This window comes from Leptidea sinapis, chromosome 42 (assembly GCF_905404315.1).
Source record: "Leptidea sinapis chromosome 42, ilLepSina1.1, whole genome shotgun sequence".
NCBI classification, from domain to species: domain Eukaryota; kingdom Metazoa; phylum Arthropoda; class Insecta; order Lepidoptera; family Pieridae; genus Leptidea; species Leptidea sinapis.
The window spans coordinates 3,688,055-3,708,411 of NC_066306.1; the positions used below are offsets into that span (position 1 = coordinate 3,688,055).

The 20,357-nt window shown below is 33.5% G+C and overlaps 2 protein-coding genes across 5 annotated transcripts; one reads left to right on the forward strand and one right to left on the reverse strand.

The window, feature by feature from the left end:
- The first annotated feature begins 458 nt into the window (after positions 1 to 458).
- Positions 459 to 16,797, forward strand: LOC126976768 (glutaminase liver isoform, mitochondrial). Of its 4 annotated transcripts, none has more exons than XM_050825345.1 (10): positions 459 to 651; positions 8,549 to 8,601; positions 8,905 to 8,937; positions 9,932 to 10,028; positions 10,810 to 11,170; positions 11,684 to 11,836; positions 12,009 to 12,289; positions 12,374 to 12,682; positions 12,771 to 12,925; positions 14,515 to 16,797. In XM_050825345.1, exons 1-10 carry the CDS (start codon positions 589 to 591, stop codon positions 14,879 to 14,881), a joined length of 1,872 nt encoding a protein of 623 aa, XP_050681302.1. In that variant the 5' UTR covers positions 459 to 588; the 3' UTR covers positions 14,882 to 16,797. The 4 variants fall into 4 exon arrangements, with proteins under 4 accessions (XP_050681302.1, XP_050681303.1, XP_050681300.1 ...); XM_050825343.1 differs by lacking the exon at positions 459 to 651 and adding an exon at positions 8,036 to 8,228; XM_050825346.1 differs by lacking the exon at positions 8,905 to 8,937.
- An 889-nt stretch (positions 16,798 to 17,686) lies between these two features.
- On the reverse strand, positions 17,687 to 19,747 carry LOC126976844 (28S ribosomal protein S28, mitochondrial). The gene is made up of 2 exons (XM_050825473.1): positions 19,390 to 19,747; positions 17,687 to 18,042 (listed from the first exon to the last, which is right to left on the reverse strand). The coding sequence occupies exons 1-2, from the start codon at positions 19,615 to 19,617 to the stop codon at positions 17,752 to 17,754; spliced, it is 519 nt and encodes a 172-aa protein (XP_050681430.1). The 5' UTR covers positions 19,618 to 19,747; the 3' UTR covers positions 17,687 to 17,751.
- Between the last annotated feature and the right edge of the window lie 610 nt (positions 19,748 to 20,357).

A 20,357-nucleotide genomic window follows, 5' to 3' on the forward strand; every position in this document is an offset into this window, starting at 1 on the left:
GTACAACCCTACTGTAGAATGAACTCCATTGCAACGCATTTCCAGAAGATAAATTCCAGCATAGATATAAAACTGTACTTAAACCTAAAAACCCGAAAGTACTCATATGATTCTTCTCAACGGATCAGAAGCGACGGTAATTACATACTCGTTAATCCACCCAAAAAATATTTCCATCCTTCGCTTTTGTTTCTTATGGACCCTTTCAAGTAGGTACTGTCTTACAACAGCTAAAATAAATTTCCAAATTCAATTTCAAATTTTATTTGTGTAATATATTACGCAGGTATTATTCCGGTTTGCTCATCTGAAATCGATCAATTGAATGAGTCAAATGAAAAGGTGCACGTTGTTGAACCCGTAAATAATACTCTGTCATACAATATTAGAATTGTAGTACAACAAAATATAACTTGGCACACTGTTGTGATATTTATAGTCGTCAGTCTCAAAGAATGTTTCAGTAATATCTGTTGTCTCTGCATATTATTTTAGTTAATTTATTACATGTTAGTTATTCAAAAACGATTTCAACAGTTTTGATTCTTGATAATTTTCGACCTAAAGCTTTTTGTTGAGAAATTTCGTATGCGTTTTTTAACAAAGTGCAGTTTTGAAGACTTCGTGATGGAGAGCAACAATGATTTCGAAGTGAGTGCCTCATTCCAGTAGTTGGTTGAAATATTTTTCGTATTGTTCAGCTCTGTAATGCTTATACTTTCTGTCTAAATAAGTCTATACCTCAATATCATGTTACATAATCATCAGTCGGGTACAATGTATTTATTGTATACTAGCCGTTATCAATCATGTATCTCTCATCGTTAAGGCAGCGATCCTAAGAAACGTTTTCGTTCAACTGTTTTTTTTTCTGTGTTTTTATTTTTAGGATGAATATACAGCACATTATGACACTCACACATTATGTGGCTTTCTATTGGTAACAGACTTCAAAATCGGTTCCGTTCAATTAGGTAAGGTTGTAGAGGTCTACAACCTTACAAACTTTACCTCTTTATAATATCTACTAGTATGGATAATGAAGTATTGTCACTTACAGAGATAGGGTTTAGTCCAACTGTTTGTTCCACTAATAATGCGAATGTTTTGTTAATTAAATTGCAAAATTGAAATGCAATTGACGCACTTTTAGTGATTAGAATCGTTACCGTGATCTAGGGTGGCAAGAAATAGCGCACTGGTAGGTGTACTTAATGGTAGGAGAGGGCTAGAGATCGTAGTTCAGGAACAGTTTGATACAAAGTTTGTTTGTTACAACAGCTCAAGGACACGGTTATTTCCGATTAACCGCCCGAAGAACGCGAAAATTTCACGTGCGTAGATAATAAAAAAATGTGTGTGTCTTCTTATGAACGTACCCAAGATACTTCTTTGGCGTAACTAAACAAAAGTTCTTAAAAAGTATTATACCTCGTGCTACGTATGTACAAAGAACAAAATCTTAATAAAGAAGGTATTAAATACAACTAATGAAAATATTATTATACCGCCATAACTTAGTTATACCTATAACTTTTTATTTTATTTTACAACTTATGCATATAGAAATTTTGTTTAAATCTCGTCCATGGGTTGTCGTTCAGCCTGTCGTCAGACCTTTGAGTTACAAGAGGCTTATGGTAGCTAATACAAATGCTCTGGTTAACCAACTAAGGATATCGAATTTGAGTGTCAACATAAAAAACCGAATTGAAATATTTTATATACCTTGAAACACTCTTCCTTTAAATAAATAAACTCTACAACCTTTTGAAGATAATGGTAGTAGATCATAATACCCGAGACTGATATAGACTGAGTTCGATGTCAGTTTTTTTGTTATTTTTTTACACTTTTTAGTTTCAGGTACATACATACATTCTTTAATTTATTATTTTTTACTTACTACTACCCTAAATACGCCTAGCTCCCGGCTTCATCTTTATACTTTTCATTACCTAGTCTTGCCATAAATAATGAATTTTGCATTCTATTGCAAATAACATTTATCACTTTTACAGTGTGTTAGTTTAATACAAAAAGATAAAACAATTTTACATATAAAAAGCTCATTCGAAATGGTCTCCATTGGAGAGTTTTAAAAATTGCATTTGGCTCCATACCTACTTTGTGTAATGCAATCATTCGATTCGTTTCTCTTTATCACCCCACTCCATTTTAATATCGCAAAATATTGTACAATGTATTGGCGCCAAAATGAGAAATCTCAATGAACAATCATATAAAAATGACAGATTCCAAATTCAAATGTAATATTTTGTTTCTTTTTAATTGTAACAGTATTTATGGCCAGACTAAGTATATATATTTTATTGATAGACATTTCCTAAAAAAATAAATATAAATAAAATACTTATTAAAGGATTAAAACGCGTGTAGGTATGTTTGTTGTTGCACATTAGGTTTTTGCGTAGTTACATGTTATTAAACCTGACGTATCGTGACCGTTGCAGGATCACGTTTACATGGGGACCTAGTATTTTATTTAAATAAATAAATATGTACTATTTAGTGAGTTTAATAAGTTACTCATACGATTTCATAATCAGATTTTTGTAATTTTGTAAGCCAAATAATTTATTAGTATATTTTAATTATTACGTCATTTCTAAAAATAAAGCAATAAATAATTAGAATAAAAATATTTCTTTATGTAATAAATATGCTTTACAAATTCTACAATATGAAAATAATGTGTTAATTTGTGTCTTATTTCGTCTTCTAACGTATAGCTTCGTTCATATTTTTATCTTTTTTTTTTTCATTCTGCCTTAAGTGTGATCTACGCTACTATGGAATCCTATTGATCAATGATGCTATAAGTCTGGATGTATATCTAGGATGTATCTATCTTACAATAGTGATGATGAATTTAAACATAACTGATAACCTTAAAACAACATGTTTTTTTTCTTTTCTTTTTTTTTCAAAATTATAGATATATTTATTCAAACAAAACAAATCTTATAACTATATTTACAATACTATGATTACATTTTCTTGTTCGGAATTAATTTCACGATTGTCATGTGCTGTTGAAACTTAAAGTTCCATCTACATCAAAAGCTAGTGGGGAAAGTGAAAAGACAGTGTTATCTATATAAAAATAAAACTGCTTGCTTAAGGGCAATTCAGAATTACCGGAGAGTAAACATTTTATTTAGGATTATATTAAAGATAAACGATATATTATATTGGTATGTACCTAAATCTATATACTTATATAAAAATGAATTGCTGTTCGTTAGTCTCGCTAAAACTAGAGAACGGCTGGACCGATTTGGCTAATTTTGGTCTTGAATTATTTGTGGAAGTCCAGAGAAGGTTTTAAAAGGATTTGAATAAATAGGAAAATGCTTGGAATCAAATAAAAATTTGTTTTCCCTTTGATATGTCCCCCGTCATTCATAAATCAAACATATTTTCTATGAGAGAATTTATTGACGGACGGTTAGGCAGTTCTGCTGTGAAACAAATTAATTGTTATAAAAAACATTATTTTATTTATTATATACAGAACAACGTATGTCGGGTCAGCTAGTCACAAATAAAATTTGAAAAACAAAATTTTATGAACGATGTGGGACTCGAACCCACGACCTCCGCGTTCTGTGTCCGTGCTCTAACCAACTGAGCTAACCGTTCGAGCGACGTATTGTTATAAAATCCTGTATGCTTAGGATCTACTTTACAGTTGATGACCTGCTCAACCCCAATATTTGCATATTAGGAAATTGACTTGAGATGTCGCTCTTGTAAATCTAAACTATTTGTTATGTTTTTAAAGTGATAACCCTCACTTCTATCACAAACAAATTTGCGTGCATTATTGCACGTATTTATTCATAACTTACAAATTGTTGATAATATAAGTAGTTTAATATTATGTTTTTAAAATTCTTATCTTTTTAATGGGGAACATTAAGTATTATGGCCTTTGCACACAGATTACACTATTAAAATTAGTTATTAGGCAGTTACATAATTTACAAATACAAGATTGATATGTTTTTCTAATTAAGTAAGCAATATGATACTTTATGTATAATAAAATAAATCCCAATTGATGAATGATCGATCTATGAAGTTCTTAAATTACTTATTACTTTTTATAGATTACTAGCTGACCCAGCAAACGTTGTATTGCCGATATTAAAATCGCGATACAAAAGTAACTGTTGATCGTAGATGGGTGAAAATTTGAAGTTGTATGTATTTCTTAATGCTGACTCATAATCAAACTCATAAATCAAAAATTTAAAAAAAAATGTCAAAAAATTAAAAAAAAAATTTGGCGTGGACCACCCTTAACATTTAGGGGGATGAAAAATATATGTTATCCGATTCTCAGACCTACCCAATATGCACTCAAAATTTCATCAGAATCGGTGAAGCTGTTTCGAAGGAGTTTAACTACAAACACCGCGACATGAGAATTTTATATATTAGATAAATAAAATAAAAGCTGAAGATCTTCGAAAGACACATTTGTATATTAGTTATAATTTATGAAGGAAAACAAGAGGAATTAATATATCGCTGATATAGTCTGCTCCAGTCGACTAAGGATAACTTGCTCCTCGACAACAAAATAGAAAATACCGGTAATGCCGACACTTCTAGGCTAGTCAAAATCATTTCAAGACAGATTTTATTATAAGCACCCGAAAACATATTGGAGATGTCTTTCATCAAGTTTATATCAAAGGAAAACTGCCCGGCCCATTACAATGCAGTGACGCTCAGGATTATTGAAAAACCCAAAAATTCTGAGCGGCACTACAACTGCGCTCGTCAACTTCTTTGCCCAGTAATTTCACTAGGCTACGGCGCCCTTCAGACCGACACACAGTAATGCTTACACATTACTGCTTCACGGCAGTAATAGGCGCCCATAATCTAGCCGACGTCTGGTGCAAAGGAGCCTTCCAAAGCATAACAATGAAACAATTGAAGGCATTTAACATATCATAGTTTTGCAATTGATACCGTGTAGGATATATATCGCATACAGCCTTCGGTACTCCAGCGTTCACCAACTTGGGTTCAAGAAATATCTATCAACAACGACCTGTATAAACTCACCGGGGTCTCTATAGGACAGTGCCTGTGCATATGCCATCCGGCCTAGTCGACTTATTAAAGCTCGAGGAAAATAGACCAGACCGAACAGTTTTCAGTTTGAACTGTACTTTCGGCATAGAGCTCTGACACCGCGAGATGATCGGTGGGGTCTTTCCAATGTGGTTAAGAGTGAAGGTGAAGGTAAAAAAAGAGTCTCTTTTGTCGTAGGTATAGGCCATTTCCCATGTGCAGAAGTTTTGATTTTGAAGTTACCAAGAGCAGTTTTCCCCAATTCCTTCGAAATTGCGTGCACCAGACGCCTAACTTAAGTTACTCACCGATTTTAAGGACGTCGTGGCTGCTTATAGAGTCTGGAGGCTCAGTCGTATTTTTTTTTTTATGGAATAGGATGACAAACGAGAGTACGGGTCACCTGTTGTTAAGTGATCACCGCCGCCCACAATCTCTTGCAATACCAGAGGAATCACAGGAACGTTGCCGGCCTTTAAGGAAGGTGTACGCGCTTTTTTTGAAGGTACCCATGTCGTATCGTCCCTGAAACACCGCACAAGGAAGCTCATACCACAGCTTTGTAGTACGTGGAAGAAAGCTCCTTGAAAACCGCACTGTGGAGGACCGCCACATCCAGATGGTGAGGATGATATCCTAACTTGTGGCGTGTCGTGCGAAGGTGGAATTCGGCGGCAGGAATCAGGTTAAACAGCTCTTCGGAACACTCCCCGTGATAAATGCGGTAGAAGACACACAATGAAGCGACGTCTCGACGCAACGCCAAGTGATCCAGCCGTTCACAGAACACTAAGTCCCCGACAATTTGAGCTGCTCTGCGTTGCAAGCGGTCAAATGGATCGAGCTGATACTGGGGTGCGCCAGACCAGAGATGACAGCAATACTCCATGTGTGGCCGGACCTGCGCTTTGTAGAGCGCTAGTATGTGGGCCGGCTTGAAGTATTGCCGTGCTCTATTAATGACGCCCAGTTTCTTTGAAGCCAATTTGGTTTTGCCTTCCAGATGACCACGAAATTGGCAATCGCTCGAGATTTCGAGACCCAGTATTCCGATACTAGGCGAGGCTTTGAGGGAAGTATTGTCGAAGAGCGGTGATACGACAAATGGGCTTTTTTTTGTGGTAAACGCGCAAACTAGAGTCTTCTGGGGGTTAAATTGGACAAGGTTCAATTTTCCCCATTCCGCGACCTTCTCAAGAGAGGACTCGATAGAAGACACAGAGAGACCTACATGGCCCGTGTATATGGCATCACCAGTGCTGTCGTCTGCATAGCAATGAATGTTGGAGGTGTCCAACATATCATTGATATGCAGAAGAAACAGCGTGGGAGACAGCACACAGCCTTGGGGCACTCCAGCATTCACGGGCTTCGGGTTCGAGCAATATCCGTCGACAACGACCTGTATGCTACGCCCAGTGAGGAAGCTGGAGGTCCACTTGCACAAGCTCTCGGGAAGCCCAAATGATGGAAGTTTGGAGAGGAGCGCCTTGTGCTATGTGTATGCACAATCAAAGGCCGTATGGGCCAGGGTGTCATTCCTCATGTGCAACGGCGGCATGGACGGCTGGCTGAAGTTACCAAGAGCAGCTTTCGACAACGACCAGAACTTGCGTGTTCCGGTCGGGTAACTGGAAAGCTGCTCGCCGATTTTGACGACGTGTTTTGACTTTGCACGGGCGATTTGCCGCTTAAAAAATCTGGAGGCACGGTTGTATAACATAGACAGGTCTGACTTGACTGTTCTTCTTTATAAATTACTAGTCTAGGCTAAATCATCTAGGATAAATTTCGCATAGAATGGTGGTAGTTTCACGATCAGTGGTTTAGGCGTGCAGAGCCTCAAACACAGACCATTTTCATTATAGATATATATAGTTAGATAACACAGCAGTTCGGATCCCTTTTCTCGGCCCAGCTCCGAAACTAAGATTCGATACGTCTGTACCACGGCTGTGATCGTCACCGAGCTATGAAAATGTCCATGGCACAGTATAACAGGCATTTATTTTCTCAAAATTGATTCCCTTAGAATTCTTTTTGATGTCATTTTTAATATACTGGATACTACTACCGCTTCGGAAACCAATGGCGCTCTGAGAGAGAAGAAACTCATGCTCTGTAGTATCACATCCGCCACTAGAACGGTACAGGCACTAGGATCATATTTAAAATATTATCAAGAAAATACCTACCCATACTTAGTTTTCTACACGAATGTTATCTCACTTTTAAAATATGCCTGACTGATATAAAAATCTCTCTGGATGGAAGAGTTACCTTCTTCAACGGTTTTTCCTAGCTCAGTTGCAAGAAGTGATTCTTTGAAAATACGTATTTAAACACAACATAACTTTATTTTTATAAATCCTCATACAAAGCGTAACTCTACACAAACTCCTATAGAATATAATTTGTCAAACATACACCACAGCCAAATTCCAAAATAGGTATGTTGTTATTTAAAGTTAGTAGGCAAATTGCAATTATAAAAATTATATTGATAATAAGCCAAAAATCATATTAAAAAATTGTTAGCAACGCTTGAGGCTTTAGGTTTTTTTTTATATTACTTATTATAAATTATTTGATATTCATCATTTAAGATTCATGTTAGGTACCTATTTATTGTTTTTACATATTGTTTTACTAAATTATATTTATTATTTGTGTTAGCGTTAGTAATTGTAAGTGAAAATAATAATGGATCTTGCAAGGTAAAGTCGAAAATAGATACGAAATACGTTAGTCTAACAGTGTTCGTCATTCAAATACTTATCTAACAGGGTATGGTAGGTGCACGGCATATTATAAAATATTTGTTTAAATTCCACGTAGGCAACACTACGTCATAAGTGTTAATATTTTATATCAATATTTACGCATGCGAGCCTCTCTCGTGATAACCGCCATCAGCTGTTCACGCCTGCGCTGTAAATCAGATCACTGAAGTTGAGAATTTCTATCATTTGTCGCCGTTGATCGTCGCCATGAACGCTCGTCAGCTCCGGAAAATAGCCGCGGCTAGTGGCCCACTACTCAAACAGCCAACATATTGTATGTGCTATCGTAACTACAGTCAAGTCAGACCTGTCTATGTTATACAAAACCCTGTGAGTACGTCTTTAGATAAAATTAGAATTTGAATAACCTAAAATAATTTTAGTCTTATGATTAATTATGACATAAACGACAACCATTATGAATTAGTAGCTACACTTTGTCCATTTTATAGTTTTTTGACAGCTCATGCCCATGAAGTTTCGTTTCGTTTACTTAAATTAAAATTTCATATAAATAATATTGTACTCCATGGCCGGGTACCGCTACCGACCCCTTAGTGATGTACCACACGTATCGATTACAACGATTGTGCCACAGATTACAAATAATCGGTAATTAATAATTATTATAATTCCAAATATTGTTTCAGAAGTGGCGCAACTGCGCACCGTCGTTTTACGCCGCTCAGTCAATTGACACAAGGTCAGTTATTAATATAAGATATTTTATATATTAACAGAAATATGATGCACTGTAAAATAATTAATACAAGTCAGTCAATCGATTGATAGTAAATCAATACAAATGACTCCTATTGATCCTGATATTAATGTCTGGACACTGTTGACACGGCGGCGCCTGGCGCGGCGTCTGTTTCGTGCTTCACCCTTGACATTTAAAGTACCTAATGATTACAATACCCTTATATAACTATCATATATCATTAATATGTTACTAAATTGTATATATATGACATCTAACATATTGCTAACTTTCATGGTGCAGATTCTACTCATTCGTGCACAACCTCGATCCGGCGTAAGTTTGAGTGATGCATGGCTAGTTCATATTTTCGTTTTTTTTAGATGCTTTATAAACTTTTGGAGCTGCTTAACTCTTTATAATATTATATGATTTTATAAAGATTAAATCTTAACATCTATATATAGACATTCAGTAAGAGATAAATTTAGAGGGATCAAATTATTAAGAGTGTCATGCCAATAGGTAGGTAAATATTTGATAATCTAATATTTGTTCGTAATAATATTGAGCGATAAAAAAACAGAGTGACATTTTTAACTGTTATTAAATATGAATAATATAATATTGCATTGTTTTACACAAGGCAAACGAAAATAGATGAATAATTTTACGCTTCTATACTTAAATCTCCGTAGAATTATGTAATGAGCAATTTTTTTTTATATTTTTAAACAATTATTTATCAAATAAAAAATTAAAGAGAATGGCATATAATTTTTATTTTGGCACACTTTCTAATCTATAAATAGCTGTAGTTCTTCTTTTAATTTGAAAAAAAAATGTTTTTTATTCTTGAAACAAACTATTTCTTTTTAGTTTGATTTAATAATACCTAGTTGTATACCAAAATCATTATTTAATTAACTTCAGAATAAATTGTCTTCAAAATATTACAGAATGTTAATAATACATTAAGGTTAAAAATATGCTTTGAACAATTTTAATAATATTTACTACAGTTGAACAGCAGCCAATATGAATCAGGTGATGTCTGTTTCACAGCCTCGCATACAATATACGTGTTAGACACACCCGCCTACGTCACATGCTGGTATTTAAATAAATCATTAGAAGAAATAATTGTATTATCACTTTGATCTCTATTTGCTTTATATAATATTGATTTATCTAAGTAGCGAGAAACATTACGATATTAGTTTACTTTAATTTTTACCGCATTTTACTTGCTTCCTTCTAGAATACCTAGCCGTAGATAACTATTTAGCTAAACTAAGCGTTCAGTATTTTCATCTTTTAATTTCATTAGGGTCCGAGAGGGGTCACATAAGAATGCAGATGATGTACTTTTTGACATGTTTAAAAATGAAGATACGGGGCTTCTTCCAGTCGGAAAATTTTTGGCCGTAAGTATCTACTTATATTACCTTAATTCCTATAAACCAATTAATTAATTACTCAGGGATCTTCAAGATTGGAGCATACTTCCAACTTGAATGCCGGCAACGCATCTCTTAACCCCTGGTGTTGCGGTGTCCATGGGCTGTTGCCTCACCACTCCCCATCACGTGAGCCTCTTGCCTGTTTGCAAGGGACAAATTTCTTACTTAAAAAAATGATACGTAGGCAGGTGATCCAATTAGATTAGATTAAAAGCCCGCGGAGTTTGTTGCACATGTTCTTCTTAGCTCTGAGGCATTCTTTTTGGAAGGGGTGGCAGTCTTTGACTTTCATTTAGTGATGTCACATCATATCTATATATATAAAAATGAATTGCTGTTCGTTAGTCTCGCTAAAACTCGAGAACGACTAGACCGATTTGGCAAATTTGGGCCTTGAATTATTTGTGGAAGTCCAGAGAAGGTTTAAAAGGTGAATAAATAGGAAAATGCTGCTAAATTAAATAAAAACAACAAATTTGTTTTTCCTTTGATGTGTCCCTTCATAATTTCTATGAGAGAATTTAATGACGCACGGTTTGACAGTTCTGCTGTGTAACAATTTCATTACGACAGCAGGGTGCATATTTTACGAAGTAATTTTTGATGTTATAAAATATTATTGACAAATTCATAAAAAACAGTATTTTATTTAATATATACAGAACAACGTCTGTCGGATCAACTAGTTTTGAATAAAAATATTTGAATTTGAATTTGAATAGCTACAAAAATTCTTTTATTGCAGGCCCTGAGGACTACTGGCATTAGAAAAAGTGACCCAAGGGTTAAAGAAGTTATGCATAATCTATACAAGGTTCACAAAGAGTCAAACTATGAAGGCGGCTCACCAGAGACCCTAAAATTAGACAGGAAAGCATTTAAAGAAGTCATTGCTCCAAATATCGTTCTTATAACAAGGGCATTTAGGAGTCAATTCGTGATACCGGATTTCCAAGATTTTATAAAAGATATAGAAGAAATGTACTGGACGGCAAAAAGCAATACCGATGGGAAAGTAGCAAGCTATATCCCGCAGTTGGCGCGAGCAAATTCGGACAATTGGGGCGTCAGTATTTGCACTATCGATGGCCAGCGATTCTCAATAGGTATGATGTTAAATCACATTAAATTATAAACTTCCATAGGCAGCTGGACTCTAGGTTTACAGTGCATAGGTTTCACTTCCTACACCGTATGTAATGTAATAAATTTTATTTCTGTATCAATAGTTCTATGTGATAATTTTCACGCACAGTTTGACAGTTTTGTTCTGACATTATTGAATTACAAGAACAGGGAAAACTAAACAGTTATTGTAATGATTGATTATGTAAGAATTTCGTGATTTAAAAATAAAATATAATAATTTTGTATAATATAATCTACATTTGTTTAGGTGAAGCGAAAGCTAAATAATTCACTAGTACTTGGACAATCAGATAAACGTTATTTGAATGAGGGAACTTATTAAGGCTGAAATTTTTAAACTACAATATCTGAATGTTGGTATTATTCGATTATATAATCAGTTTTTCGATACAATAGAAAAAAATGGTACCAATTCTACACTTTATAAGAGTCAATTTACCTAACTTTAATATTTTTGTTGAATTCTGTAGGTGACGTTAATGTGCCATTCACACTTCAATCGTGCAGTAAACCTCTAACATATGCCATGGCACTGGAGACACTAGGACCTGACGTGGTTCACAAGTACATTGGCACTGAGCCTAGTGGAAGAAACTTCAATGAACTCGTTTTGGATTATAACAGTCAGTATAGCAACATCTTACATAATATTATATTTCATTGGATATTCTCAACTACTATAAAAAGACGTAGGATTAAAGTTGAACCATCTATAATATCTACGTTTATGTTTTTCTAAATCTTTGTCTAAATATGATTCTTGAGTCAAATGTTTACTATAATAAAAAATTTCAGTGAAACCCCACAACCCAATGATCAATGCTGGAGCTATTTTAGTTTGTTCATTGCTCAAAACATTGGACAAACCAGAAATGACCTTGGCTGAAAAATTTGACTACGTCATGTCATTCTTCAGCCGTCTTGCTGGCAATGAAGTGTTAGGTTTCAATAATGCTGTGTTTCTATCTGAAAGAGAAGCAGCTGATCGTAACTATGCGTTAGGATTTTACATGCGAGAATATAAATGCTATCCAGAAAAAACTAATCTTAGGGAATGTATGGATTTTTATTTCCAGGTAATATTTATTTCTTATCCCATTAAAAATAGCTTAATTTTAGATTACAATATAAATATTTTAATACAAAATATATATTTTTAGTGTTGTTCCATGGAAGCTAACTGCGATATTATGTCGATAATGGCAGCAACTCTAGCAAATGGAGGAATTTGTCCAATCTCCGACGAAAAAGTATTGAGGCCAGATTCAGTTCGCAACGTTTTGTCTTTGATGCACAGTTGCGGCATGTACGATTACTCCGGTCAATTTGCCTTCAAAGTTGGACTGCCAGCAAAATCTGGCGTATCTGGCGCTATGCTGATAGTCGTTCCGAATGTCATGGGCATATGTACTTGGTCTCCTCCTTTAGATCCTCTTGGTAACAGTTGCAGAGGACTACAGTTTTGCGAGGTATACACATGACGATATATAAAATGAACTGCACCAAAGTGGATCTTATATACAAACTTATAATTAATATTTGTGTTTTTTTTTTCAGGAACTCATAGATAGGTTTAACTTTCACAAGTACGATAATATCCGCTATGCTAGTCACAAAAAGGATCCACGTCGTTATAAGTTTGAATCAACTGGGCTCAGTATTGTCAATCTGTTATTCTCAGCTGCAAGTGGAGATATTAGCGCACTTAGAAGGTATGTTGCTGATAAAATTTGTATTATTATGAGCCATGCTACAATAAAAATTAAATAACGAAGTATTTATTATACCAGACCCTCAGACGAAACACTACCTGTACCGGTGGCACAGTCTTCGGAAAAAGAATAATTTCAAAAACAAGTAACGCTTAGATGCTTAAATATATATCCACCGCTAATTGTAGTTAATACTTATCGGTTTTCATTATAATAATTTATTCTAGGGCTCATACCCTTTATCTATTATAAATTCAAAATCTTTGTAATCACCTTCATCCCATTAAGTGGCCTGCAAGCTAATTTGCTCTCCTCCATTTTAAATACCGCGGTATATACATTGATTACGATTCGCTGGGTTTTTGCTTGTCGTTTCGTATGCACACCTTATAAAAATAAACATAAGCCGAGTCAATAGAATGCGGCTCAAACAGAAACGATGTTTCATTTAAACATTTAAAATAATTATAAAAATATATAAGTAAATTAAAATTCATAATCTAAAATAAGACGGTTTCGGTTTGAAGTTTGAAGAATTCGATGAAAATAATATTTTATTATATAATCTTTTACTCAGGGAGACTATTCAATTTTATAACCTACTTACTTTCTTTCGTTTCCTAAGAAAATAGTTAAATTATATTTTTTCTTCTTAAATTTAAATATTTTCTTAATCAATATTTATTTATACTAGCAGTAGGTCTTTACGTAGCGTCGTAAAACGTTGAGATTGGGGCTGCCAACTTTTTCTGGAAAAAGTAGAGTATATCTGATTTCAAAAGGATAGGCAAAAAGTCTTATAGCTTATTAAAAAGTGTATCATGTGTCTAAATTTTTAAAATGTGCTTTTTTGTCCAACATTGTGACAAGTTGTCATATTGTCATATTTTGATTTAACTGATTGTGGCTGCGTCTAGAAAAGCCTGGGATTTATAGTTTTAGGTACCACCAACGAGTGTATTATTTTAATTCAGTTAATAAAAAATATTTTATTTTGTGTTTTTAATGAGTACCACTGGCATGTGGATGAAAAGTCAGTGCATTAAGTAAAAACAGTGTCTCTATTTAGAATAGATGGCATGGATATTTATCGATAAGAACAGCACCTCACTTTAAACTAATTAAGTATTGCTAAAAAATAATAGTATATTCCAATAAAAGTTGCTAGCTTGTCAGAAACACTGGCGATTCTTTTACAAATAGACTTATACTGTATGACTTATAGAAACTTAGAATAAAATATATATTTTATTTAAATTTTGAATATAAGTTGTCAAATTCTTATTATGGCGCCAAACCACCGTTACAATTCAACACGATAATAATGTCATATTCATGTCAGCTCAAAATTTTCGTCATTCCCAATACATATTAGGCAGCTTGAAGCCAGCTTGTTACATTGTAGGTTCATCATTATTATTTGACAAAAAGCGGTCCAGAGTTGTATATAACTATATATATACCTACCTAGTACCTATCTATTTTATTTTGAACTCACTTTCTAACTAGTTTCCCATTAAAAAATACAGTTGTCTTATTAATTTAAATAATTGGTCCATTACGTAAATTAATAATTGTATGTTTTACAGACATCATCTTTCTGGAATGGATATGACACTTTCGGATTATGATGGACGGACGGCGTTACACCTTGCAGCAGCAGAAGGCCATCTGTCATGTGTAGACTTCCTCTTAGCCCAATGTTGTGTTCCCTATGATCCTCAAGACCGTTGGGGAAGCCGGCCCCTGAACGAAGCAGAGACTTTTGGTCATGCAGCTATTGTGGAATATCTAAAGGAATGGGAGCGTTCTCACCCACAAAGTCCAGAAGCACAGCAAGTGGCATCACATGTGGATGAAATACTCGCCGTAAAACCAGATGCTGCTACTGATGATGCGGTCAAAGACCCAAGTATTCATGAGATTGTTACTAGAAATGGGGACAAAGTTCAGTAAACACAGCCCTAACAATAACATTAAGTAATGTTTAAATTGTGTTATTTAAATTCAAATGTATTCTTATTATATAGTTCTTATTATAATAATCCCTTAAAAATATATAAGATAGTACCTATCCTATTTATAGCCGAGTTAAGTAATGTCATTGTACAAAAAGTGATATTTAAATAATGTTGCAAATTAATTTCAATCGTACATCAGCTAATTTATTTGACGAATTGTTTTAAATTATAAATACATATATTTTTTGGCTGTGATATTAATTTTAGCTATAATTTCACATAAAGACAATAATACAATTTATTATTTATAATTTCCCTCAATACTGGGATTTTTTTTCTACGCCAAAGTATATCGACGGGATTCACACCCGAGCTATTGAGATTACGTCTCAAAATCCACTACAGGATTACTGGAGAGATGCATAGATTTAGTTAGATACCAAGATTTATGAGCGGTGGAAACGAATTAGGTATCCATCGTTGGCTTAACCCGTTGGCGCTGGCCGCGTATTTTAGTTGGTCAAATCTCATAATTTTAGTTTAAATAATAAGTGTACAAAGATAATATTTTTTTTAATCTCTGTTTATCAAATTAACCTTAGATCATTTATACATCTCGATAGACTATAAAAGCTGTGAAAACGTCGAAAAAAATTGACTTAAAAGGCATAAAAGGTATAATAATAAGGCGTATAATAACATTCTGTTAGTATACGCCTTATGGGCTATTCATAAATTATGTCACACTACGTGGGGAGGGGGGACTAACCAATTGATGTGACACTGTGTGACAACTGATAGGAGTATGAAAAGATTTGTAACATCACAATATGCTAAAATGTGAATATATTAAAACACGAAAATTAGATCTATAGCAAAATTTAAAGAAATAATACTAACTCGATCTATGTATATTTTGTACTACTGTTAAAAATAAAATTCAAAAAATTTGACGTGTGATCAGGGGGCTGCAGGTGTTTCACAAAATATATTACCCGTTACAAGCACGGGGAGGGGGTTAAAAAATAATAAAATTTGTATGATATAATTTATGGGTAGCACCTTAATTCCTTAACGACTGTCCTATGTCCTATACATACATCCATTCATATACCTACTCTCACGGACTAGTAAAAAAAGAAGGACTCCGCGCCGTGATATTAGCAAGTGAAGCACCTTTATGCTAGTGTGTGTGCGGTTACGGGGTATACCAGTTACACAATTTTTTCTCCCTTAAATAATCATATATCCATAAATACTTTTATAGTATTGTTTTTACACTTTTTCACAACGCACGACGGCATTTTTAAAATATTTTATTGCGACGCAAACTGATCAGTCACAGACGATGGCGAATCTCATAATGGCGTCCGATGGGCTTGTATAAGTGTATGCGTGGGGCTATGTATTTACACGTTTACCGGCTTGTTTTGGTGCCCCACTGTTATGTAAGGTGACACGGAGTCCTTCTTTTTTTTCTTGTCCGTGACCTACTCTATGTTTTATAGAGTTCAGTTAATGCATTGTACCACAGTGAATTAATAGGTATGTACCTACCAATAATTTCTAATTTTAAATAATCTCAAAGACAATAAATTTTCAGTAATATATTTATCTTTTATACGAGTAGAAAGATACCTTGTTTCATCCGTTTTATTATTAATAAAAAAATATATGTTCAATTTTTCAGACAACCCACTCGCGATACTTTTTTAAAATAATAAATGATACAAAATAACTTAATACCATAAAATGATGTACTCACCTACTCTACTCAGTACCAATAGGGAAACATGTCGATGTTACGATTATATTACCTACATACCACTTTTAAAGTATTATATTAGTACATACTACTTTTTAAGAAGTTATAATATGAACACTGTTAAAAATATTAAATTATAAATTAAATATTTTTCTTTTATTTATTACCAACCTTCACCTACATCCACATTAAAAACTTTTTTTTCATTTCTCATACTCGGTAAGTAATGTTGTTTTGATCTGATTATTGGGTAGAAAATGCTGCTTCCCTCCATAGAGAGGGAAAAACTCATACAAATTACTTTACAGCCGGAATGAACTTCAAAAATAAGTAGAACTGCTTTCAGCTGTGAATTTTATGTAAAAAAAACTAATTAAAAAAAAAGCTGCGGCCATGTGACTTTCTAAACAGCCAGTGTGAACTTAACGCAAACTTCTTTGAGCGGAATAAGCCGCAGCAATTACGCGGAGAGTTCTATATTTAAAATTTAAAAAGTCGTCATAAATTCTCCTAAATTAACAATTAATTTTAAATAAGTACTACTAATATTATGATTTAATATCAATAAATAGTTTAAATAACAACTAGTTTTATTTTCCTCATATTCGAAATGAAAAGTAAAATGCTTAACACGGGTAAAAGAATCAATTCCTACTCGGACTATAGCCTCGGTCTAAATACTTCGGGAATTGATTCTTTCGACCCTAGGTTAACAATCTACTATTGAAACTCTCTCTTCTCACGTGGAAGAATCAAGTTAAAATTAATAGGTAACTAAAACTAACGTCCGCGCTCTATTGTAGCGGTAAAAGTCCCCTATTCCAAAAATTTATTGAAGGGTCATAACCAAGGTATTTTAAATAACTTAGTTTTTTATATGTAGGTTAAGTAGGTATTATACTTATTTAAACTATTTAATATAAACAATACTTTAAAAATTATTTTTTGTTATAAGTTCAATTGAATCAGTTTTAAATACTTAATACTAGACCTTGTTTACCAAATTTAAGCAAAACAGAAAATAAAAAATTCTAATTTATTTATTAATTGCTTTATTACTATAAATTATTTACACTATATTCTACAAATGAAAGCATCACTTAGCTAACAACATCTTTCTCATTAGAAGGTCTTACAGGACTTGATACAATACCAAGCAATTTACAATCTGCTTCCAAGAGTGTGAGATCTGTACTTGAACCTAAAAATCTTGACGACAGCTCAAGGTCTTTAATTTGAATCCTAACTCTTGCACCCCTCACATACTCATCCTTACGAGTTGTCGGCCTAGTGCAGACACAATGAAACTTCCAACCAAAATCTATATACAAATCATCTTCCACTGTGTGAAAAACTTTCCCTATAACAATTTTACCTACGGGATCACCAAGCTGAAATAAGAAAAAAAATATTGGAATTTAAGTTAAAACAGGTATGCATGATTTATATTAGATGCAAAAGTGCAATTTATATGATTAGTGATGAGAGTATGATATGATTGTGATGACCAAAGGATCAAAGGAAAATCAGCTGTATTATCTTTGTTTGCTGTTGTGAAAGTAACTTGCCAACATATCAATGTCTATAGCTTAGATAACCTACACCTTCCTTAAAGGCCGGCAACACTCCTGTGATTCCTCTGGTGTCACAAGATCACTTAACACCAGTTTACCCGTACAATCATTTGTTCTCCTTTTCCATAAAAAAAAAAGATAATTTATAGGTCTAGATAGAGTGTAGAGTAGATACAGTCTCTTGCTATACGATAACTTATAAAAACAGTCCAGGAATATAAGTTTGGTGTGCATGACAAACTATGTTTTACCCTTGAGATTTGTATGACACTTTGTCTTAGCGTGTGTGAATTGCTGAAAATAGAGGTTAGTTTTAAACTCAATTTTTTTCGACATTTTCACAACTGCCATAGTCTATCTAGACATATAAATTATCTAAGGTCAACTAGTATTATTTTATATTATCCTATTGAAGTGAAGTGTATATAAACACAACAACAACATCAATTAGGGTGTGTTTTCCAATATTTGATTAACACAAGTGTTACACTTGTTAAAGGATTAAAATGTGTGAAATTTGAACTGTGTTTGATCAACAAACACATTTCAAAATGGAGGCTCACTGTAATTTGGAATAAAGAGTAATGCCAAGAAATATTTTAGATTCCACAAGTGTTTCCTCATGTCATGAAAACATTAATATAATAATGATGTATGTTTCACTAGTTTATTAAAAACAAACTTTAATTACTATTATTAAAAAAAATACCTATACCCAGCAAGAAAAATAGATGATTGGTGATAAATAAGAACCTCGTAGCACACACAGAATCCTCAGATTCTAAGCTTTAAACGGCTGATGCATACTTCAAGTAAGATATGTGAAAAAATATTTATAATATTTTGCTATCCTCATGTGGCTAACAGTGTAGGCAACACATGCAAATTACTAGAAACTTATTATACCTCCATCATTATGATATATAATATCTATATCACAATAACTCTACATTTTGAATCTTATTATTTACTAAAAATTATGCTCGATATATTATCTAAAACGGTATATATATTTTACATTATAATGTCATAATATTAAGTAAATGAGAAATAAACATAATATGTTCATCGTCACATAATTATGCGTTTAGTAGCTAACTAAGTAGCATTGTAAGATGCATCTTGACAACTTTTATAGGTTAGGTATTTTAATAATTTACTTACATCCACTAGTTTCGAATTGCGGAGAAGTGATGCAAAGGTAGCTGAAGGGATAAACTTATCTTGATCAACAATTTGACTTTGCTTTTCGAAAGCTTTGGCAAATCCTCCAACTTTATTAGATTCCTCTGTTGGGTTAGAGGTTGAATAATTTAAATTTAAAATATTTGAAGTAGTGCAAATATTTTGTGACAACTTTACTTGTCGTGACAATTTCAAACAAGTTAACATTACTGTAAGTTATTAAGTATGTTACAAAAAATAATTCAATCAAATTCACGAGTCACGGAAATGATAAATAAACTGTAAAGTACTTGTTAGGTAACTAACTAACTAGGGACCTACATAAACAATAAAGTCTAAACAGTAAACATTAATTTCTTTTTTATTTCTTCCTAGGGAAAGGCAAAGGCAGAATCATGCAGCCATGCAATAAGCAGTTAGTAAAACCACAGATTAAAGCAAAGGAGAAATCAGAGTACCAAAGAAAAAAATGGGATTTCAAAATTAAAAAATTTGGCCGAACAAAACTCCTGTTAAAAAATTCTATAAAAATCAAATAAATCCTTAACGCTCAAAATATGCCAGAAAATGCCCAAACACAACTCCTGTTAAAACTCAAAATTCGAATTTTAAAAGGTCCATCAAGGAAGTTACATGTTCGCACACCCTAATAGGTATATTATACTACATTCGCAAGCTATCACGCAGTATACTGTGTATGCTGGCTACACACAAGTATATATATTCACACACACAACTGAAAAGTGAAAGGTGCGCGAGAAATCATGCGCACCAAAAACGTTACTATCCCATTTGATGAGTAGGTTTTACTCTTGCGAATGCAAATAATATACTTTGAAAAATATTTAATGTTAAAGTGTTAAGTACTTTGTACGGAACTTGCTGATTTTTATTAGGAATCATGAGGGTAGTTGTACGTGCTCCAATATCCGATGACACAAGTCGCG